Here is a 24,604-nt window from a genome sequence, read left to right as displayed (position 1 = left end):
TTCATGGTATAATAAAAAATCTCTTACATGTGATTTATCTGCAACAATACCGAAGGGCAAATAATATAATTTTCAAAGCAGATGTATCCAGAAAATGGGAATTGGGTTATACAGACTATTAGAACTTTATTCTTCCTATTTTTCTTGCAGAAACTCAGAGATTCTTTGGATATTGGGATTTTAAAATTATAACACATAGCCAAATCTAAAAGTACAAGATGAAGAAATTCATTATGCTTTATAAGGTATACTTCAATTCTGGTGAATTCACAACTCACCGTCTTTAGAAGTCCGGATAAATTATGGCATAAAGATTCAGTAAAATCTCATAGATAAATAACTGCTGTTAACAGCATCACTCACTAAGAAAGTAATAAATAATTACTGCAATTGTCAACAGCACATTGAAACTGTTTCTTTAATGTGATTATTAATCTTACAACTTCCTTTGGAAAATGAATTTTTCTGGTTATTCTGAAAATTACACTAGCTATTATTTTGTCATGTTTGATAAAAGGGTCTGATAAACAGTGAGGTTTTAGAATTTTCTGAATTATACAACACTTTAGTCATGCTTTTGAAAGTTATAGCATGAAAACCTAACAATCTATTCACATATCTAATTACCAACATATCTGTAATATGCTTAACAATGAAATAATCAACATACATTGGAGATTACCATGGTCATTAAACATCTGGTTGTGTTTAAAAATGTTAAAATTGATATGACAAGGTTTTTAAGAATTCCTCATAAGTTCTTTTCATTTTACCACTTCTGTAGGAAAAAATACAAAGTAAATATAATGTCTTGAACCACTTGGTTCAAGTGGACTTTTTAAAAATCAAACACTGGAATCAATGAAATTCAGAGGACAAGTATGAGGGGTACGACTGAAGTGTTTGGCTTATCCTAGGAAAAAATGGACATAATAAAAACATTGCTCCAACCCAATACTATCAACCTTCATTATTATTTTCAAGTCTGGTCCTCCACATTAGAGAGAGAGAATGGCGGGAGAACAATATAATAGTTGGGCAGGAATGCACCTTAAACACAGGAGAGATCAAAAATCCTTTCCATTCTACCACTAGTCTCTATAGGCACTCTCACTGGGACAGTCAGTACATAAAATATAAAGTTGGACTCATGTCAAAATGACCACTGACACGACAGAATTTTCCTCAGAAGTATGAAATTGTTTTGCTCTCCATCATAAAACTTTTTTTTATATTTCTTGCAAATTATTGGAAAGTTAAATATTCAAGTCTGTGTGGTGAATGAATGATTGATTAGTCTGCATAGCTGTGAGCCAGTTATGCCCATCAGCATCTTTTAGGATGAATTAATTCATCCTACAATGGTAAACACAATCCAAAATAAAATACTGTCAAGGTTAGTGCATTTTTTCTGTGCTGCTTGATTTTGCTTTATTATGCTAAATTGAGCTCACTAATAAATACAAATACCCTTTAGCAACATTGGTAATTAAAATGAAATATGTTACATTCTTAAAACAGGTAATATGGTTAAAAATTAAAGCTATCCTTTTTCCTATAGGAAATATAGTCATCTCTAGCATCTCTTATTCTATCAATTAAAAAGTTTAAATTCTGGTAGATACTTTCAGGAATAGAGATTAAATTATGCTTTCTTATTTTTTTCAGGCTATTGAAATGTAAACAGCAATTCAAATGTCAATTTTAAGTTCATGATTGGAGCATCTATTTGATGCATCTATGCTAAAGTCAGCATTTGCCCCAAACAGAATTTAATTTAACAGAATGCTTGATTTAGCATAACATTTAAATACATAAGATTTCCAACAAAATTTAATTTTTCAAATTCTGTGTTCAACAGATTGGAGGGTGTGCCTTGCTAACAGGACTTTCCAAATAATACTTTCCAGTATTATTTTCTCTGATACTAGAGACATTTATGAAATATATTTATTTTATCATTAAGATGTAACAATAACAAAATCCTGAGTTTTACGTAGGTTTGAAGCTGCAGTAATTGTAACAGAAAAAAGGGTTTATCAATGGGATAAAAGATTGTGAGAAACAAATAAAGAGTATTTTGCAAACCAATTTTTCTACTTTTTCAGCTTGTTTACCATTTAACACTGACCACTCAGGGAGGTAACCCAAAGACAAACTGTCAGTTTTCAGCTGAGTGTCAAAAATTGCAAGTGAGCAATAAGTGTCTGAGTACTGCATTAATTTTTAAATTTTGCCATAAATCCATGTACTTATACAAACTCCTTTAGATTAATACCCCACTTGAAAGTAGGTGAGGTTAGATGGAGTAAATACGACTCATCAGCATTTTTCTTAAATAATGTAAGTAATCAACAGCCTCATATTTTTTCAAAGCTTTCTCTTTGAAATATGGTAAACATACATTGTTTTTCCTTGTTGCTTCTTTGGTTCCAGGTAGGTCATAGCACTCCAGCTGTGACTCAGAGCTCAGTTCAGTATGGAGCTCTGGATGCCTGATGCTACTCCGTATTATTGAACTGCTAATACAGTTCACACTCTAACATTTATATAGATATGAACAGCTTTGAAAAAGACTGAAGAAGACTCACACCTAGCAAAAGAACCTCAAACCTTCTTTAATACATTGGTTTTGGTCAGTAGTTTTAGCTTTTGGAATACAGGTTTTGTTGGAGCTCAAATGACATTTAATGCAACTCTGTAATTTGTCCATAAGAAAACACAGCAGATATCTCTTATTTTGTGACATAGCCTTTTCATCTGAGATAAATGACACACTATGAATTGGAAGATGAAAATATTATGACATCATATAATGAGAACTGGTCTGTGGTGAACCACTTTGCAATAAACCATCCAAAACCAGTTCAGGATTTTTTTGTGTACCTCCTTACAGACACAGTGTGAGATGAAAAAACAAGACCTTGACTTATTATAAACATGATTTAGCAGCAACCATAGCATTAATGTGTTACTAACCTAACCCTCATACTGAATGCAAAACACAGCACTATGCCAGGTACTGAGAAGAAAACTCTACCCCTGCTAAAACCAGGACAGCCAGCTTGAGCAAGAATGTTGGAAGGACCTCCAGAGGGCCTTTCCAGCCTAAAGAATCACTTTGTCCTTCTGTGTTCTTGGGTCATTCCTCTAAGGGCAGTTAATGCAAGAAAATCTAGCATAAAGCCAGAGCATGAAGGGTACAGGAAGTCAAACATCTGTTCTTCAAGTCAGCAGCTAATGAGCTTGAACAGCTATAGCAGTTGGTTTGTTGGCTTTGACAGACCACTGATGAAATATTGCATACTGCTGATGAATGAAGGAAAAGTTTCAGAAAGTGGCTTATGTTTCTAAACACACTGAATGTTCTGTTCATACACAAAAGCTGAAATTGAAACGAACACAAAAGGTAACCTTTTCTATATTCTTTATGAGAATCCATTTTCTTATTCCAGATAACATGCCATGTGGCATGATTTAACTAGCTGATTCCAATGTTCCAAATTTTTGTTTTAAATTTTAATTACATATACAAGATTTGTATTCATTAGCTTGATTTAATGCATCTCTTACGGGACTATTTTTAAGGCTAAATAGTTGTAGTGATTACTTGTGTAAAACTCTAACAGCTCGATTAATAAAGCTGGGATTAAGGCTTTCAGAGAACAAGCAATACATAGGTGTACAGGGCAAAAGCATTCCTACTTTATAGTGGCAAATATGCTGATTTTATTAAATTTTGAATTGCTATAGAAGATGCAGTAAACATAAATTCATGCAGTTGTATATACATCCTTCTAGAAGTAATAAAAATTTTTCTTCAAAATTGATTAAATACAATTAATATCCTCTAGCATTTCCAGTTCTATGCAACACAACATGGGTACAATTCATCTACATGCTGACTTAAAATACGAAATTAAGATATAGGCTGTGTAAAATATCCCTTTTTAAAACCACATCTGAATGTTTTTTCCTTAACAATTTTATAAATTAATAAAATAAAAATTCTTAAATCTATCCCAGACTGCTTTCACTGTTAATCTTCAAATAATTTTAAAAGATGAGGTGTGATGACAGAGATATTGCACGTAGTTGTCATTTACCAAATCACCTTTCCATTTCCATTCATCACATAATTAATTATGTTGGAAATCAGTATGGCATGTATGAAACCTAGGCTACACTATGTACTTGCTGAGATACAAAACCTGCTGCTCAGACGTTTCCAAATCATCAAAAAAAATCCTATATTTCTAGGTAACTGGTAATGTTGGAAGCAATAGCAAGACATCAGATAACTGAGTTCAGGGTTTTTTGGTTTATTGATTTAATGTAATTTTAAGTAATACTTTCACACTACGCAGGATACTCAACACCTGTAAATAACAATAAAAATATGCACTAATATGAAAACCTATATATCTCTGAAATAATGAAATGAAATGAAATAGATGGACACCATGACTGAAAATGAGACAACATATCATATGGATTGTGATTTACATATTTTTTTAGAAACACATTTTCAGAATTCACATGCATGAAAAGCTTTGTAGAATAGTTCAAGCAACGATTTTCTTTCTCTGTGGAAGGGGAGGAAGTAGAAGCGTAGGAAAAATCACGGACACTGATAATATAATCAATGTAACTAGTACTTAGTACATTACACCTTGCCAAAGTTTCCATGTGGAGGTACAAAAACATGCTGAGGACTTTCGCAGTTCAGAATGTGCCATCTGCTTTTGAAGCTGGAAGACCAAATAATAAACTTCAGCAGCTTCTGTACCACTGCATGGTCTAGGTGATAGTTGGCCAAATTAACTGGATAATGTATTTAACAAATAAATCCTTTTAAGGACAGCTAAAGGTGCCCTTCTCAGCCATGAGTAAATGCTCACATCCATACTACTGATTAAAGTGTGACAGAAAACTGGAAACAACTGCTTTCAATATGTTCACTTGGAAGATATTTGAAATGTAAATGTACATAATAACATTATATAGCTCTGTGGGGATGGGTACTATGTTCAGTAAATTCCAGGGTAAAATTCTGAAAGTTCTGCAGGTACATAAGATTGAAGAGTGATGTTGTCACATACAGGGAAGATTTTAATTAATGCTTGCTTGGAATCTCCTAAATGGAAAAGGACCCGCTGTATCACATCACTGTGCAGAACAGACAAAAATATCATTTAGAGACAGGAATCTAAGATGTCTAAAAAACATCAGTACTCATAATCTAAAAGTGACAGTCCACCTTACTATCTAGATAAATCAAAATCCTGATGACTTGAGTATTTCAATCTCTTTGTTAAATTTACCTTTTTTCAACCACTGAATTGAAAAAACATCATTTGCCCCCATGACAGTAATATCACTTTAACCACAAAGTAGAGCAAATTTTACATCAGGCAAATGCATTTCAAAACCTACTCATGGAATGAAATGTGTTTGGATTAATGTTCTTTGAATAACTTTAAAGAACAAATCCATAAAACCAATCCAAACTACATTTCAAGTATGTGCTCAAAGCTTTAACTGAAAAAAACAATACATTCTCAATCATGAAATCATAAAAAATTACACTCAAATGAATGCACGTTTTCAAACCAGTAATCAAATCATCCTAAAATAAACAGAAATAGAAACACAAATGAAACTGCATTGAAACAGGTTTCTATTTTCTTTAGACAAGGCAAAAAAAGTAAGCAATCAGAGCTTTATTGACTTTCTTCTATAAAGCTGCCATTTCACAAGTATCATAAAGACAATGACTGAACATTTAAAACTCATTTAATCTTCATCAGGTTTGAGAAAATGGCCATATCTAAGGAAACTAATCATACAGTTAAAAGAAAGCAGTAGCTCTAAACTATGGGAATGTATTAGTTTCTTGCACATGTGGATTAAAAAGAATAAGTTTGAAGAGGAGAAAATCTGTTTCTATAGATATTGGATGTGTTAGTTGTGGTGTTTAACCACTGCAGTCGTAGTTGCATCCAAAACCAGAATAACTGTTAAATGTGATCTTCCAAACTAATTCAAAATCAAATGTAGCAAATGTTTTGTTGCCCTGTTGGAGAGCTTTGAAACAGTAACAAAAAATGATCATTTATTCTACTCTTTGACTCTTTTCCTGCACTATAGGGAAAAAACCCCACACAATTTTGCAGGTAAAGCATACAGATAGAATTATCTATCTCCAGCAGCCTCTGAGAACACAAATCAACAGTTTGTCATGGATTCATATTTTATATCTTATGATTCAAGAGCTTGGGAGGGTACAACTCTCTTGTCAAGTTTGCTTTTTCCTTTGACAGAGGTTAAGGATGACTGCTGAAGGATTACAATTTTATTGCTGCTTGGTGAAGGATATACTGCTCTCTCTACATTTTAGAAGGACTCACAAGAATAATCTCAAGTCATTTTGAAGGCCAAGCCCATAAACTCAAATTCATGTAAATCCCTACTAGTCACAGTCTACAATCACACCTTGCAAGTTATTTAGGATGCCACTGCTTCAAAGATAGCAGTATAAAATTCTAGTAAACAAAGGAAATGTGTAAATTGAACTGATAGTATTTTTTAGTGTAACAACAAGAAGAATGAGGCCATAAATACAGAGGTGTTAATATTAAGGTAGAAAAAGAAGGAAATAAAATTTTCAGTGTGAACTTGAACTTCATACCTTGAATAAATTTTTAAATTTTCATTTAGCTGCATTTGTAGCTACAATATTATTAGGCTTTGAAATCTGTATGGCATTTTAATGGCTTAAATGTATGAAGCAAAGACAACGCTACCACAGCTGATGCAGTGCAGACAATTATCTGACCAATGGCTCATACAAGAGAAGACTCTGGGATTAAAAACCAAACTTAGAATAGTTTATTTGTATTGAGCTGTATAACTCTATCGAGTATTTTCGGAGTGAAAAAAATATCTGCTAGATGAAAAGGAGGGGAAGTGATATGCTTTTCTCTGTAAATTTTATGTGCTTTTACAATCTGTACAAAAATCCTAAAATAAATACACTGCCAGCTAATAAGATTTGAATGTATGCTATGTGACTTTGTTCCATTAATACTAGATGTTAATACAAAGCATAAAAGGAAAAAATCCTTGTTTTAAATGTAGAAAAAAAGTAATGTAGAGACCTGTGGATGAAAAGAAATAGAAGATAGAAATGAAACAGTTTCTTAAATGGCAGCTCCTATTAGCTTTCTGTATATTGAAAAAAGGATTTATATTCTAACAAATTTGTTTCTAAAAGAAGTGGTAAAGCAGATGGGTTAAGCATACAATCTAAGAAAATAGGCTGATATGCTGAACATTTTCTTCTCCCCTTATCAATCTACTCTATATAATGAGAACAACAAACCTCTGTCATTTCAGAATTGATCGACATTTACATCACAGAGAAACAGCTCAGAAGAAAAACACAAAAACATTCAGATTTTGCTTTGATTTTTATTTTTTGATAGTAAAAGGCAATTTTGAGAAGCCTAACATGCATGTTTCATGGTAACTTTCGCAGCAGTCTCCTTCACATACCATCCTCTAACAGCAAAAATAGTCCTAGCTAAGGCTTCCTTTAATTTCATAATTTGTGCATTACATTCTCTCACTGCACAAATGTTTACAGTTTGGGTGAAGCAATTAATACTTAATAATACTTAAATAATGTAAAAAATATTATCTTAATCACAGTAATATGATATTTTATATGGGTCAGAATGATTTCTAAACATTTCTGAAGTAAAGATTGAATACTTTACCATTATTTAACCTTACTAGTGTAAATATAACAAAAACCCCTATATTATTTCTGTTTTACTTCTTACCTAGCTTGCACACATGAAATTCCATGACTGGAAAAGAGTTAATTCATTACCAAAGCATGATATCAATATTCATCTCAAAATTATAAATGAACCATTTTGAGAACTATCATTTGTACAAGATGAAAAATGACAGCAGTGATTAGCCTCTTGTATAACCCTGATAGTACAGTGGCAAATGTAGATATGACAATTTTATAATTGTATTTGTTTGGATAGGGCTTTTAAAATCACCAAGTACACCCTGTAATGTAAGATGTTGTTAGCATGCCCATTTTTAATTTATCTTAAGCAATATATTAGTCTTATATTTAGCACTAAAATGTGATGAAAAATATAATTTATTCAATGTGTTAATTAATAAGCATAAATATGAGACCCCCGTTTGTAATTTCAAAAATTATGTTTAAACTGTTTCAGTTCTAAAACTGAAATAATCTGTATCTGTAAATGTATCTGAACTTTGAAGATTTTGAATGATTCATAAGTTCTCCAAAGGACTGAAGTAATCTGTGTGAACTAAAATGTATTTTCAATCAAGGAGAATTGAAATTGAATTATATTTTCAACTTTATAAAAAAGGTTTCCAAATTTGCTTTCCAATTTGACTTGCCCTTTTATTGTCCAAAAAAAGAATGAAATTACATTTCATTGCTCAATATAGATGACTAAAACTCTTTTAGTGTAACCCAGTTCTTACCTTACTGTAATAGGGACGAGCATACCCTTGCTGACAGATTGGTTCAGGGATACAGTCAGAATGTTCTGAGAGTTTCCACAGCCTAATCGAACTGTTGGTCTTCCCTCCACAAGATACAAGTGAAGAAACTGCTCTCCAAAATTTCTTTCACCAGCTTTGAAAACAAAAATGGAGACAGTCACACTTTTGAAAGTGTAGGACCTTGCACAAATAAATCGCACAACTGGAACACCATCATCAGACATGATGCTATGTCACCTTGGGGACCCTTCTGCCCATACACAGGACTCTTCCTGAGTGACTGTGAGGAAAAAAATCAGACTGTAAATATCTGTATTTAGCTGATGACAGTTAAAAGTAAAAGAAAATAACTAAAAGACAGAATTTACTTAATACTATCGGAGTGGCATCGATCTTACAGACATCTTACATTAACTGAACTTCTCTCTATATCCAGCAGTATCATTAAGGCAACGAAGGTGACAATAAAAATATTCACATTCATTCAGCTTTTCAAATAAATTATAGAAAACAAAAATTATAAGAGGACAGCTCTTATAATAGATTTAAAGATTATGAAAAATTCACCTTTCCCAATTAATGATGTATTTCAGACTTGAGGAGAAGAAAAATTATTTACAAAACATCAAACATACTGTTACTTGAACTCTTAAAAATAAGAATGAACAATATGCTTAAGTTCACTTGCACTAAATAGTGTATTATACATTGTAAAAATTACAGCAAAATACTTAAGTGATGAATGATACAAGGCTCTTCTAAAAAAAAAGGACTGACACCTACAGTTTCAAATGCTATTGGGTGAATTTGCCCTTTGAATTTAACTGTATTTACTTTTTATAAAAGGTATGACAGTTCCAATTTTTGGAATCTGTTTACAATTTTTATTCACCTTTAAGACAAATAGTTAAAATGTTAATCTGTTTATTTCACTGTATTTTACTATGTTTAACTGAAGAAAAAAAGACTCACTAACTGGGTCAGGAAACTGAAAATACTGCATGTATTTTTTGATGTACCACTGCCTCTGAATAGGAGACCCTTGGGTGCTGGCATGGGTGTTAGACAGGGAGAAATATCACGCTAGCATTTGGGGAACTCTCATCTGTGGAGTGCCTGGGTTTGGGTGTGTGAGCCTCGAGTGACTCTGCCCATAAATCATGAGCAGGAGTCCCCCAGAGTGGGTCAGAAGGGCTGGGATCAGGGTAGGGTTTCAGCTGCTGATTAGGAGCTCCCATGCTGCAGGGGAGCCACAGGTCAGAACATCCTTTATTATTTTTATTCAGAAAGATAAAACGCATAAGGGCATTATTGGCACTTAAAAAACATAATAATTTGTAAAAAAAAAAAAAAAGAACTTTATTTTGGAGGACAAAACAAAAAGCAAAAAATGATCTTTGAGCTCAGAGAGACAACAACAGTGCTTGCAACTGCCTGATCATTTCCTTTAGTATAGTTCCTAGCAGAAACAGTTCACAATGTAAACTCCTTCCTTGAGAGCAGCTTTCTAGTCAACATTGCATTTCTTCAGTCTGTTACAAATCCTGATGACCTACTGAAGTCTTTTATGCTTAGACATATTTTGTATTCTGAATACCTAATTAACTGCAAAGCTATTTTAATTTGACTGGACTTCATGCCTTTGGCTTTTACAATTTCCTTCTTCAATAGCCCGATAATTCTCTTTAAAAATATCTTGCACTATTGCACTGTTTTTAACCATCATATAACTGATATATGCATATATTGTACTACTTGTTTCCTAGTCTTCTCCCCTCCCTGCACATGCCATTCCTGGCATTTCCAGTTTCTACCAGTAAGTAGATCTGTAAGTCACATTGATTAAGAGAGAATGAAGTGGATGTATATGTGCATGTATATAACATGTCTTGAAAAAGTGAAGTTACAGATAAACAGCTTGTTTTCCTTTTCCTGGTCACTCTGTCTGTCTATTCACATTGCCCTCTAGTAAAAGCTTGGAAAAAAGTCCTCATTATTACCAGTAAAGTAAAAAATCTGGGACAGCTCTCTCAAAGGCAGCATTACTTCTTGAAACTTCAGTGAGTGTTGCTGCTTGAACTTCAGTCTAGGGAGCACTTTTAAATCACACTTACCGGTGACTAACGGCATTCTTCACATTATTTGCTAGGTGGTATGAAATTCTTTGAAAGGACAGTCCTTTAAATCTTTCTGCAGTGAACATGAGGAGTCAGAGAATTTTGTTCTGGCAATGTGAAAGAGCATATACTACCTAGTGCATATGATGGAAGTTACCTTCATAGGAAAAGCTTGAGTCATAAGCAAACCAGACAGGTTCTGGGAAGTGACAGAGATCAGGAAATATCTGAGTTAAAAACCTTGTTGGATATTAGGGGTAAATCATCTTGACCTTAGTAGAGATTATGTGAGGGTTCCAGCAAAAGAATCTCAGCAATCATCCTTTCACAGGAAACTGTGAGCTGGAAGGTTATTTTTGTACATCAGTATGTCAACAAGCAAATGGCCATTGAGCTTAAATGATTGCTTATCTAAAAGACAGATTTGAAGACCCATTAAAATATGGGATTAGCTTTATTAAGAAAGAAAATATATTTTGACACAGGAAGGATACTGTGAAATGCTCTACATGAAAATGCCAGCTGAAGTAAGAGACAAAAAGGCTACAACTGAAATGTCTGAATGGCCTCTATTTAGTTTCTTAAGGGTAAGGACAATATGGGAAGATCTGGGGAACAGAGCTTCTGAGAAAAAAGGAAATAATTTATGAGCCCAGCTTATGAAAAGGGAGCTGTTGTCCTTAAGGAATGCTATAAACATGGGCTGTGATATCTGAAATCCAATTGTCAGAAGTTATAGGCTACCATACATAGCAGAAGCTAAACAATCTACCCTTGAAGGGATTGTGAGCTGCATTTTGCTGACTCTCTTAAAAGTGAAAATGATGAAGTAAAACTTTACAACTGTATCAGGTTTTTATGATCCCTAGCAATTTATTTTGCTTTGTGGCTAAATATCACAATTTGCTTTGATGTCTTGATGAAATTTAATCATGCTAAGAAATAAAATAATTAAGGAATAGAATAGAAATTTTATGAATGCATTCTGTAGTCAACAAATAAATCTTCTCAAATGGTAATTGTCACATTCTATCAACAATTTAAACATAACATAACAGCAAAAATTCCAGAGAGTTTTAGTCCATTTACTGTTAACACTCTTTAATGTATGTATTTCTTGAATACATACTGAAATAATTAGGGAAAATGTCATTATTAAGAATGTAAATGCATTTTTGTTTGGAATCAGACAGATCTATGTATAGGAATTTTCTATAAATCACACATAGACTTCTATGACATCCTACCTCTTTCCCCTTTTTTTTTAACAGAAAACCTATTTTTGAAAGCCTCTACAAGTCCTTAGTACTTGTTAATTTCAACTAAACATTGATAAAATTCTTGCTAATAAAGGCATCAAATAAGATTTTTTTAAACAACGGTATGGTATGATTCACTAAAGTGACATTCCTAGCACATGTAATGGTTCTCATCTTCTGCCTATTGGTTAGCCTATAAGCAAGCTTATTTGCTGTATTCTCTATATTTATTTTATTTGTCTTATATATATTTGCATATATATAATTGCACTAACTGCTAAAAGGTATTAAAATAATGCATTGATATTTCAGTGTTCTGTTCTTTTTATTTAAAGGCATGTTGACATGGAAAAGTGAAGAAGGCACAGATCTTTTTTGTTCTTCACTGGCTAATGTACAAGGTAAAGACAGATGCAAGTTTCAATCCTTTTATATTATCCTTATGATTTTGACTTAAATAGTCTTCTTATGCACACTTTCTGACTCAAATTCATTTATGTATCAGTAGTATCTTGTCTGAGACTTCTCCCTGTAATTAAATGTCTACTAATTATCTGCCAGAAAAACAGACGTAACCTCACCACCACCTGGTAAAAACAGGTGTGTTTGTAAAATGTGTAATCTGAAGTTGAATTAATTTAAAAAAAACTAATCAGAAATGTGTAACAATTTGCTAGTAAACTACATCTGAAAGAAGTAGATCACTGTAATGATTTTTCTATTTTAAAAAGTTATTTTGACAAATAGAAAGGTTTTTTCTTTATGAATGTGTGAAGCTAATTGTAGCCATAATTATTAAACCGTTGCTAACATGCATAAATTAACAGAATCTGAAAATGTTGGGAACATTAACCCTTAGAAGTGTGGGGTTCTTGTACCTAGTGAGTGCAATAGCCTCAATTGGCTTTCTGCTGATGATTCCTTCCTTGGATGTTTGATGGTCACACAGCTTCAAAAAAGTAGAGTAAAGGCAGGAGTTGTATTACTATTAAAAGCAGAAGAGCTGACAGCAGCAGCTTCTCTTTTGCAGTAGTTAGAAGTGAAAATGAAAGACAGAGCAGGGAGAAAAAATGGGGATGAAGAAAATACAGAGAAAGCATGTGAGGGAACTCACATAGGACATTAATTTGACGGAAGAGTGTACAGAAATAATTAAAAAATTCTCAATTATCTGTATACGCACATGGAGTCCATTCATAAAACATTGGAAAGATTTTTATTTACACATTTATATAATTTTTTATTTTACATTCACGTAAAACCAAAGAAGAATATTGATCTGAACTATTATAAGAAACATTTGTAATATTTGGAAAGTAATCTAATTACCAGGGAGACACAGAACAAAAAAAAGAAAGAGTAAAAACAAGGAAAAGTAATTGGTGTTATAGAAGGAGGGACAGAGATCGTTAAAGTGGAAATGAAAAGCAAAGATCTATCTAATGTTTAACACAGTATCAGAATTCTAAAAGAATTCTGATAATAAGACACTGAAAGTAATGGATGACTTGTCAGAATTTGTCAGAATTCTTGTAGAATTCTGATAAGTCATCCATTACTTTCTGTGTCTGTGTTCCACAGCCAGGCAGAGATCCAAAGTTTTCCTTATTTACTTATCTATTTATTTAGCTTAACAGAAAACTAACCTTAATAGAAGCCCTACTGGTCATTAAAAGAGGGGAATATTTCAAATCAGTCAAAATTCCATTTTAGGGGTAACACAGGGAATGAAAATGCAAGTATGACATGGTACTGAGAACCTGTGAAGAAAAGGTGAGTTTTAACTCTGAGAAAATATACAAAAATTATCCTGAGTTCCTAGAGCTACCCCAACTCAATTTTAGGGTGAGAACTGAACTCGTACCACTAATCCTGATCCACACTGAAGTGGAAGTTGCAGTGAACTGAAAATGCTCCAAATGATTTTGTCTTTTTGGACTAAATCTATCAAATAATCATATTTTTCTAGCTCTTCTTGGGAAGAAATCACCTCACTTTCCATGTTTTCCATTTGCAAGAAATTGCAAGATAAAATATATAATGAAATACTCAACTGGCAGAGAAGACTATTTTTTCTTGCTGACTAGTGAAAAGTGTACTTCTGTCTCAGAAGTTTATGCTATATATTGAGGAATGAAATATGCAGGCAAGAAGCAACTTTTTTATGTAGTATTAACAGGCATACATCCAAGTCTGCATGAATACTCTCTGGGGATCACAAAAGAATTCTCTGAAGTGTGAAATCACAGTAAGTACTTCAAAATATGGCAAAACTGCAGAACCTAAGATAGTTCTATAAATCAAGAATTTGGAACCAAGATCACAATTACAAAAAGCGAGACTCAATCCAACTACAGAGAAGTTGCTTCTCTATAAGTTGCTCAAAACTTCTTCAACATTTGTATTTTAAAGCTGTAAAACTTACAGTAAAGTCATATGCTGTACAACTCAAAGTCATACGCTTACTGTGTTCTTTCTCGTCAGGATGCAGCATTTTCTCTTGTAAGTTAAGTTTTGCTCAATGAGTCATAAATTAAAGAACTTTCCAGAGGAACACAAGGAACAATGGTTCAAATTTTATAATGCAGTATGCATTAGAATACCAAAAGGCTTCTGCTGCATTTTAATGACTCATTTTGCTGTTGAAGAGGAAATGCCAGCTGATGTACACTAAAGTTAATAAGGACCTGAAGGAGCTAAAACTGATACTTAGCTTCAAGTATCTTTGGTACTCACTGTAAAGAATTGTGCCATTTAGAGCAGTTGTTTTCACTGTCAAGTACAGAGTCGTCAGATTGCTTGTTTCCTGCCCAGATGCAGTCCTGGTATCAGATACAGATGTCAGAGAAGGTAGCTCCAAATAAGAATTTCCAGTGAAGGATGGAAAAAACAGTGCTATGTCTGAAATGAACAACAAAAAGCTAATATTATTAATTTATTACGAAATAAAGTAATAAAATGCAGGCACTTTAGAGAGATCAATTTTTTTATACCTGTGAGTAGCATCATCAACTATATTATTTGCTGAGCACATATATAAATTTCTTTAATTTCAAACATTCAAATCAAATACACAGAAAATGAAAAAGTTCTAGCATCTGCCTATTATCAGAAGTGAAAAGACCGTTATAGGAGGTGCAAGTAAAAAAGACTAAAAAGACTGTTACAAATTTTCTTCTTTACAGATGTGTCAGTTCAAAACTTTTGTCCTTTGACATCTCTGTGGAGTACTTTTATTTCTAGATGGGAAACACAGTTTTTCTTCATTTTCAGAATACGCAAATTTGTGGGGTTTGAAATTATAGAGAGAATGCCATTGGGCAGAACACGCATTTTTCCACTACACTAGTCTGGAAATGAATAATTGTTAAGAGAAAACTTTTTAAGTGTGAAGGCTTAACATTTACAATGTTTATTGCATCCATTACTTTAGTCATTATGGCTTTTGGTTTTTTTTACCCTTTAGACATGATAACAGTATCATGAATGCAAGAAAAAATAAGCTAAAACTAAGTGAGGTTAGGCAGAATGTCTTCCCAATGCCTTAAGAAACCTATTTAAGCAAAATACCTTGAAGATTTCCCAGACTGATCACCAGGGATATGAATAAGGAATAAGCATAAAAAATATATTTTGAGTTCAGGTAATATTTTTGCAAAGAAATTTTTAGTTTAATGAACTAAAACTATACAATGGATCTGTGAATGATGATTAAACACGGGCATGACTAGCACTTAAAAAAAATGTATTCACTTTATTAATTTTTTGTTTGTTTGTGAATCTGACCACTGTTTATCCTCTGCTGTTTTTATTTGACTTAATAAAAAAGGACAAAAGGAAAGGCCTAGCTAAATAAGCATATGTGGAAGGACAGTCATTAAAAAACACCACACCCTGACATCAAAAGAAAAACAGCAATGACTAGTTATGTTTCTAAATCATAGGTCTGGAAAAGTCAGGATTGTTGGAGAAAGTGGAAAAAGATATGAGATGAAAAAAAGGTCAGTGGCATTGCAAATCAGAAGCAGACCTACGTGATTATGAGGGTTTTTTGCCTAATTAAATTCATACTTTCAAGAGAAACAGGACTAGGAGGTATAGCAGTGTAGTGCAGGGCCACAAACAGGATTAAGGGCTGGGTTCTCTTTCACATGAGGAAAGGCTGAGAGAGCCAGGACTCCTAAGGCTGCAGAATAAAAAGCTCAGGTGGATCTTAACACCTGTCTGTAAATACATGGGGATGGAGAAGAGGGAGCCAAACTTCTCTCAGCAGTGCACTTGATACAATGGGAACAAATCAAAACCCAAGAAATTACACCTGAAGACATGGAAACTCTGTTTCACTGTGAGGGTGGTCAAACATTGGCCTAGGTTACCCAGAGGGGTTTGTCAGGTCTAAGTTCCTGGAGATTCTCAAAACCAGTCTGGGCATGGTTGTGACAAACCTGTTCTAGGTGATCCTGCTCTGCTTGAGAAGGGGGTTGGACTTGATGGTCTCAAGATGATGATCCCTTCCATCCTCAAAAAATTGGTGATTCTGTTATCCTTCACAGGGAGGTTCTGTGCACTCAACCTTAATAATTATTCTTGAAGTGCAGTGCCTTTAGAAATCACAGCGTAGTTCAGTACTCACAATGTAGTGGTACACTGAGCAACAAAGCTATTAAAATGTCTTTTATTGGGTAGTTAAAAAAACCCCAACTAGTCAATTTGGAGAGCAACTGTCCAAAATTTATATCCTAAGTTAAAATTCATCTGTGAAGTTTCTTTCAGGTAGGCGAAAGGAAGGGGGAGAAGAATGAGGAGGGGAAGAGATCGTGGTATATCTGGGCAATCTTGAAAGGAAGGACAATCTCATTACTCCTTTAGGAAGGAGAGCTCCCTTCAAAGGAAGGATCTCCCCTATAGATTTAAAACTTTCCAGGGGATCCAGCAGCTTGCATCCAAAGAAGTCTTTGCATTGATGTACAGGCAAAACTACTGAGAAAAGATTCTATTTCAACAGTCCTGTCTACATCTGCAGTGCTGTGCCCAGAGCAGCCTAGCTTCCATCACCAGTGCTGTGAAGTCGTCTCAGAAATCAGCAGAAGAGACACAGCAAATACAGCAACTGCATCAGAAACAAATGCATACCTGGCAAAAAAAGCCATCCAGAAATGCCAAGATGCAGAGCACATCCTCTTCCCTATGGTGTGCAAGCTATTAGCCTGCTGATCCTTAACAGTCATTTTCTGCCCTAAAGCTGTACAACAGCTGCAATCTGTTGCAAGTCCAAAACATCAGTAAAGAGGTCATTGAGAGCACAGGGATTAGTCTTCTGCTTGGATGAAGGGTCTAAGTGGGACAAAACAGATTGAGTCTGTGTATTAAGAATCTAAAACCTATGTCTGTGATGCAATACACAGAACACTATGGGCAAAGCTGCCAGTCTGGACAAAATTTTTCCACTTCTCTCATTCTAGTAAACTCTTAATTAGCAGAAATTAAAGTCCCATGAAGCACTGACCATGGCTGCACACTGGTAGGATTCATGAATCAGATCCAAAGAAGGGCATTGGCTGAACTACAATGAACTAATTCTCTACCACATTATGACAGTATTTTAGTACTGCTTCCTAGCAATATTTACAATTCTTCATATTTTAAGATGATTGCTGGCCATAAATAATTTAGTATTTAATATATTTCACAGGACAGGCTAACAAGAAGAACCTAATTCCACCCTGGGTCCACTATCTGACACTGTCACCTCTGTCCATTATCACAAGGACTCTCTTCCACTGAGGCAATGGTCTCCAAGTGAGTACATGCAACCTAAAGGGTTCTCAAAACAATTAACTAGAATGCAGGAAGAAATACAAACTTTCTTACATTTTAAGGGTAAAAAAGATTACAAATAATTCAAAAGAAAAAATTTGTAAGACAGACCACAGACTAAATTGCAGGTGAAAACCCACAGAGTTGGGTCTGAATTACCTGACAAACACATATTACTAAGAATTATACTTTAAAAATTTAACAGAAGAGTCAAATTTTCTACTGAAATAAATAGATTAGCTGGGATATTATTTATGACAATTTTCACAGTAACACAGTACAACAAGTAAAAGTTGAGAAACACCAACAAGTTTCTGTTATGTCCCTACCTGATTTCGTCTTAGTCAGAAAATAAAGAGGAGTAAGGGGAAGGATATAGTTTTCTACTGCTACTAAAATGGGATCAATCTGTTTCCACTCCTACCTCTTATTTTCCCTTCGCATTCTTCACTTTTTATTACAAGACTGGCTTATCTTGAATTTGATTTAATTCTGTTGAATTATTTTTAAAATCTATTTTTCAGTCCTGAAGATATTAAGAGTCATCAACTGCACCAACCATCACTAAATAAATTCAAATGAGAACCAAGAAAGACTTTAACATCACAAAATCCTAGAAAGAGAAGAAATGCATTCATCTTCTGGTAGGAAAATCATGCCAAACATCTGACTAAGCTTGTCTACAATCTACAGGGTAGGTAATTTCATTGAACGTCCCTGGTCCTCTTTAACAATTAAAGTAAATAGGTAATCCTAGGATGTGATTATCCTCACCCAATCATGACTTAATCTGCCTATTTCTCTCTATTTGCTATAAAAGGACTTGAGAGTCAATAGTTTAGGTGTAAACATGTATGCCAGCAATATCTGAAGGCAGATGAATAATTCTCATTCTTCTTGCTTATGCATCAGAGATAGACAACCTGCAGAAGGATTTTCTTTAGGCAAAACCAAATTAGTACAGTAGTTTTGAGTTGAAATGTTAAAGATGTGAACTGAACAGGATATCAGAATATTTAGTCAGGGGATTAAACCCTGAATTTGCTTTTTGTATCTTTCAATTACAATGGTAAACATCCTCTGAAATCTATGGACAGATTCTGTGCTTGTTACTCTTTTCCATCACTCAGAGAATGCAATAGAAGCACAGGTGATAAAAACTTTTACAAGAAGTGCAGCAAACCTTTTCCGTATTATCAAGAATGGAGGTGTTCCCAGCAGGCAGAAAGTCAGTTAAGAATCAATACCAAGGGTCTGATGAATACATGATCTGTTCTATCCATGTCATTCTCACAGAATATCCCGGGCAACCAGATTTAAACACCTTAGAGTAATGCATTCTTTTATCTTATGTTCATGGTGTGAAGAAAATCAAAGTGAAATAAATATGATTCAGAAAATTCCTAGGGATTATGTCTGGTACACATGAAATCTGACTTGGCTGTTTCATAAAGCATCACACGCACCCACACCAGTACAGAAATACAGTAACCATTTCCTATAAAATAATTGATTAGCTGAGTTCAGCTGTTTCAAGACAATAAAATATGAAACAAAATAAATCTTACCCTTGCTGCTTTCATTCATTTGTCTCAATGCACAAAAGTCTCCTGCCTGCTGTAACTGAACTTGAACATAACAAAGCACAAAATCCTTAAAAAATAAAATGCACAAGTCTTCCACTATCAGGCCAGCCTGATGCCTTTTTGATAATGCTCTCTGCTGCCAACTGGGAGGTCTGAAATCAGATCACTGACTTAATCTCTTACTTTGCAGACTGCTAGGGCCTTTGAATGGCAGAAAGACAGTACATTTAATTGTGAAGGCTCAAGAGAAAAGCACTAAGGGCAATGGGTCATATAAGCAATCCTTAGAGCAGGACATCAATTCATTTTCATTGAAAGAAACTGCCATACAGGTGGAACAATAATAGAAGAAAAGACTTCAAAAAAATTAGGAAAATAAAGCAGAAGATATTCAGCAAGCATGCATCTGCAAAGGTACAATGAAACACAGAACAGAAATAGGGATGATCAAAGGGATGGCATTGCTTCCAGATGGAGAAACAGAACAGGCCTATTCAACATGCAGAGGAAAATGTGAGTAAGAAATGACAGCTCCATGTCTTGGAACACAGCAGGTAAGGGAATTCAATTACTCAATTATCATTACTATCAGGTCACAGGCTTGCATAACAAAAGGAAATTCTTATTAACTTTTTGCAGAATGTTTGGGGCAATTTATTGCCAAAAGCTATTATGTAGGTCAAGAGTATATAAAAATAATGAAAAATAAGAACAATACAAGAACAAGGGAAACTAATCCACCAGACTAGCAAATACAATGGAACCACAGGTCAGGAAACCTTAGTCTCGTTGATTGGTGCAACCTGAAGTAATGCACTTGGGAAAAAATCTCTGTTGTCCTGTTTTATATATCCTTTTTAAAGAGTGACTGTTTTTTCTCTGAGACAGGATATTGAGCTAGATGCCCTCCTGGCTTGATCTGGCTTATGATTTTTATGTGACTTGTTCTGCTCTGTGTACCACTACTAAGACTGCATGACAGAAACTAAGAGAGATGCAGACCATTTAACATAAAGGAAAGTAATGATTCCCTAGATATCTGAAGCATATAGCAACTGTCATCACCTAGTGCCTAGAGTTACCCATCTCCTTTGACAGCTGTATTTCAATAAGCAGATCAACTCAATGCAAATATGTTATTACATTTATTGCAAGAAAAAAAATTGTTGATAGTTTTGGCATTCCTTAAGTACAAAGAATTTGAAGAGTTAGCTGCATGTCTGAAAAAACAAGATCATAGTAAATCAGTTTGATGTCAACATGCTTTGTGAAAAAGCACGAAACAAAGACATAAACAAAGAAACAAAACAAAGAAATAAATATTTTCATATTCCTATTTTGTAGCTCACACAATATTCCTCTTCCAATCTCACATTTTAGGAAGGAGGAATAATTTTTTTTCCCTATACCTTCAGTTGTTTTACATCAGCAAATTTATAACTGCATTCATTTATAGAAGAAGAGAATTTAGTCAACTACTGTGTCTGTGTGAAAGGATGAAAATTTCTTGTCTCAGAATAAGAAGAATTTTATTCAGTTAATGGGCAAGAAACATTATAAATGTCCAGATGAGATGTGCTGTGTAATTATTAAGTTCTGTAAATTTTTCTGGATGTTGGATAGACATGAAAAGTCCAGATGGGTCAGCAACTACAACAGACTGACATGAAAAAGAAAAAAAATTATTAATTCATATTCAACTCAAGATTTTGTGAAAATAGAAATGACACCTCCACATAAAGATAAAAAGTAGTGTAGATGTTTTGTGTTGAAAAAAATCCCAAACAATCTAGCTATTGTTAGCCCAAATCCACAAACAGAATTAGCCTCTTACTGCCTGTTTTTTCATAGTTTTGAAAACAACACAACAAGTGATTTGTCTTTTTCTGTTTTATTAGTTTCATCTCCAAAATTTATTACTTTTCTCCTAAGTGCATTGGATTTTGAAGCGGAAAGAATGTTCTTAATTGATACTTGTACCTAATCAGATGTGTTTTACCACCTGCATTCAAAATGATACATAAGTGCTTCTCTTTTCCTGAATTTGACATGGAGGAAATTGGGAAGCTATTATCTAATATTTTTTCAAGCTGAATATATTTGACAGGAAATATGATCATCCTGCAAAAACACCAGAGTTTTATCTATTTTTAAAAAGCACCCCATCTAGGAGGGAAATGAATGTCCTTTATATCTTAATTTAAATATTTTTATCTTTTCCAATTATGGGAAAAAAGTATAAGACAGGCTCTTAATATGAAACCATAATTTAAACAGAAGCTGTCATATTGCATGGCTATATTTGGTGCTGAAATGCTGGGTGCTTTGAAGGTCGCTGTGACACATATTATGGAAAAATTTAATGAAGCAAGACTTGTAAAAATCTTTTGAAGCTCCCTCAATAATATATTTGTTCTGTAAAATAGCACAGAAGATCTACTTGAACATGAGCTTTCACAGTTTTGATTCACATCTAATGAACTGGTAAAAGAAGAAAATGAAATAAGTATTGGTTTTCAGTGGGAAAAGAGGCAGCTGTCATAATATTTTTGAAAACTCATACTTTTCATAACAAGTTGATGTACTAGATATCATCATTGTAATGACCACTTTTTGGTTCCACAAATGAGTGGGTCAAATAGCTTAACTTTCTATTGGTTTCCAGTGAGTCTCAGCTAAATATGTACATGTTTTATTTGTATGTTGTAATTCTTATGCTTATCAAAATTCCAAGGTCTTTTTTGTTTTATTTTATGGTGTATCAATGTGTTTTCAGCCACTTTAATTTTATCTCTGCCATCTAAGTTTAATTTTATTCTCTGCAATGGTGCTTGAACACATAAACAAACATATCCCAAAGGATCTTAGAAATACTTGAACAGTAATTGGCTATAAAGGTTTAATTTGGAAAAATATTCAGATTTTTCTCAGTGTGTGTCATACTTAGTCAGTTGAAGAGGAAACTTCCATCTGGATAACATTGCAGACTAATTTGTCATATGGTTGCCACTAGATATTAGATGAGCAATATTAAAAGTGAAATGCAAGCTGTAGTTTCAAGAACACTAAATTTAATATGCTCATGTAAATAGCACAGTTTATGTATTGCTACATTGTGTATGCAACAGGTTTTTACTACTTTCCTGGGAGATTTTGATAAGACTTTCCTATTATTATTTAGCTATGTAGGTACATAATTTAAAAACTGCGTAAGTCTAATCTGGGTTCTAAACTGAGCTTGTTTTCACAGGTTCAGAGCGCAAAAAAAAAATGGGAATGTGACAGCAATTTTTTCTCCATCTCTTAATTATATTAACATCTTGCTATGGCTTCCTTTGGGAATCGTGTAGCTAACTCAAGGGCTTGGTGGGAAAAAAATCAACAAATAACAGGCACAAAAAGGATACCTAAGGGTTAAAGTCATTAAAAAAATTAAGTTAGTATCAGAGCATGGATTAGAAAAACAGATATTTCACTCTGTTTGCTCTTTCCTTTGAGGATTCAAACCCAAGTAATTTTCTGCCCCCAGTTTTGCTAATGCATTTTTTTTAATTTTTAGCCTAAAATGCAAAATATATAAAATGGAGAACTATCTATATAGACAACTTGCCTATTCCTTTCCTTTATTTCCTAACATTTATCACTGTTAGATGGGTTAGGAATTATAAAGCTAGAAGTATCACTTACATATAATGATCACTTTAAACTCTGCAACAGATGCAATGTTGGTCTTAGAAAAGTATTTTCCAATTGATTTTTATTATATTTACTGTGTTAATATTTAACAATAAGGAAATAATAATAACAAATTGGAATTGTAGTAACTTTGATTGTTTTCTTGGCAATTACAAGACAGTAATTGGGGGAAGAATGTTCATTTACAAATATTTGTTTGCTTAATCCCAACAGCACTAATTTCAAAGTATTTTAGTTGGGCTCAGCGTTGAGGGCACACAAACCAGTTCAGTCACATGAAATTGCTAAAGAATACTACAATCAAGTAAGAAAACTTATCTGGATTAAAATAATGAGGTGGCCAATTGAAAAGGAATTAACTTCCATAATTCCTAATTTTTTAGCAGACTTATTCAACCAAATTGTAATATTCTGACATCTTAGGTTTTATCTTGGCTATAGTCTTTAACTGTAGAATCCTCATTCTCCCACTTCCAAAGCATAACTGGTAGAAGTTCCAGATGAGATGGATGTTCAGAATTAAAGCTCTCAGTTCATCTGCTTGCTTTTCTTCCATTGATTTGATGTGAGAGTGTTAGCAAACCTTTACTGCGGGTGTAGGTGAAACAAGGAGAGAACCTCTTCAATATATCTGTACATTGCCTTTGTGCCAACTCTGGCATGGATTTTTAGACAGGGCTTTGAGCAACCTGTTCTACTTAAAAATATTGCTGCTTTTTTTAGGGGGAGTTCAACCAGGCTTATACGCGACTCTTCAACCCAAACCACTTGCTGATTGTATGATTTTATTAAAGCAGAAGTGACGGAGCAGTAGACAAGACACTGACTGCCTTCCCATAGTTGCTGCCTCTTGGGCCAGTGCAATCCTTCCTGAGGAGGAAGGGGCAGACTGCTTTCCTGAGGAACAGAGCAAGCTCCATTTGGAGACAAAAGAAGCCCACAGCATGGCTGTAAACACAGCATTCCCAATGCCTTTTCCCCCCCTTTCCATTCTTCTTGACCAAAAATGCGTGCCCAAATTGATTCCCAAAGGTAATAAAAGGCCTGTGAAGAAAGCCACCAGTTTTGAACAGATCTTTTTGCAGCCTTTTTCTCCTTAGAGAGCAGATCTTACTTTTGTCTATACAGGGGGTTAGGTTAGTGGTTTCTGTTCCATGCAGGATAATTTTAGGCAAAGATTTCTTTCACATGTTGGGGCTCTATCTGAAAGAGCAACAAAACAGCCCTTCAACTCTAGCTTTACTTGGGAATCTGAAAAGTGGTTGCTGCAGACTAAAACATCTTATTTCAAAATCACTTCTGGTACTCTTTTTCCACTTGGTGCAGAATATCACATGCCTATTGATTTCATCACATGCCAAAATCTTCCTTTTGTTTAACTGTACAGAATTAGATTTTAGCACTACTATTACCCACTTTGCATTGGTGTAAGTAGATCTACTCTAGCAGGTTGTTGAACTTAAATGAATAGCAAGGTGGTCAGTGAAAGGACAGAGATAATTTTATCCTACAGAAAAGTATCTGCACACAAAATATTTCCTTTTCTCTGTGGCTTACTGCAGAC

At 34.1% G+C, this 24,604-nt stretch overlaps 1 protein-coding gene across 1 annotated transcript in view; it reads right to left on the bottom strand.

Annotated features, from left to right (window-relative positions):
• Positions 1 to 24,604, bottom strand: part of EYS (eyes shut homolog) — a 703,292-nt gene that overhangs the window by 127,096 nt on the left and 551,592 nt on the right. Inside the window, exons 36-37 of the mRNA XM_030944777.1 lie at positions 14,678 to 14,842; positions 8,545 to 8,698 (exon numbers count right to left, since the gene is read on the bottom strand). Coding sequence (XP_030800637.1) covers positions 8,545 to 8,698; positions 14,678 to 14,842 — 319 coding nt within the window. The remainder of the gene's footprint in view (positions 1 to 8,544; positions 8,699 to 14,677; positions 14,843 to 24,604) is intronic.

This window comes from Camarhynchus parvulus, chromosome 3, assembly GCF_901933205.1.
Source record: "Camarhynchus parvulus chromosome 3, STF_HiC, whole genome shotgun sequence".
NCBI classification, from domain to species: domain Eukaryota; kingdom Metazoa; phylum Chordata; class Aves; order Passeriformes; family Thraupidae; genus Camarhynchus; species Camarhynchus parvulus.
Note: the sequence above shows the minus strand (reverse complement) of the source record. Positions and strands in the feature narration are given on the sequence as shown.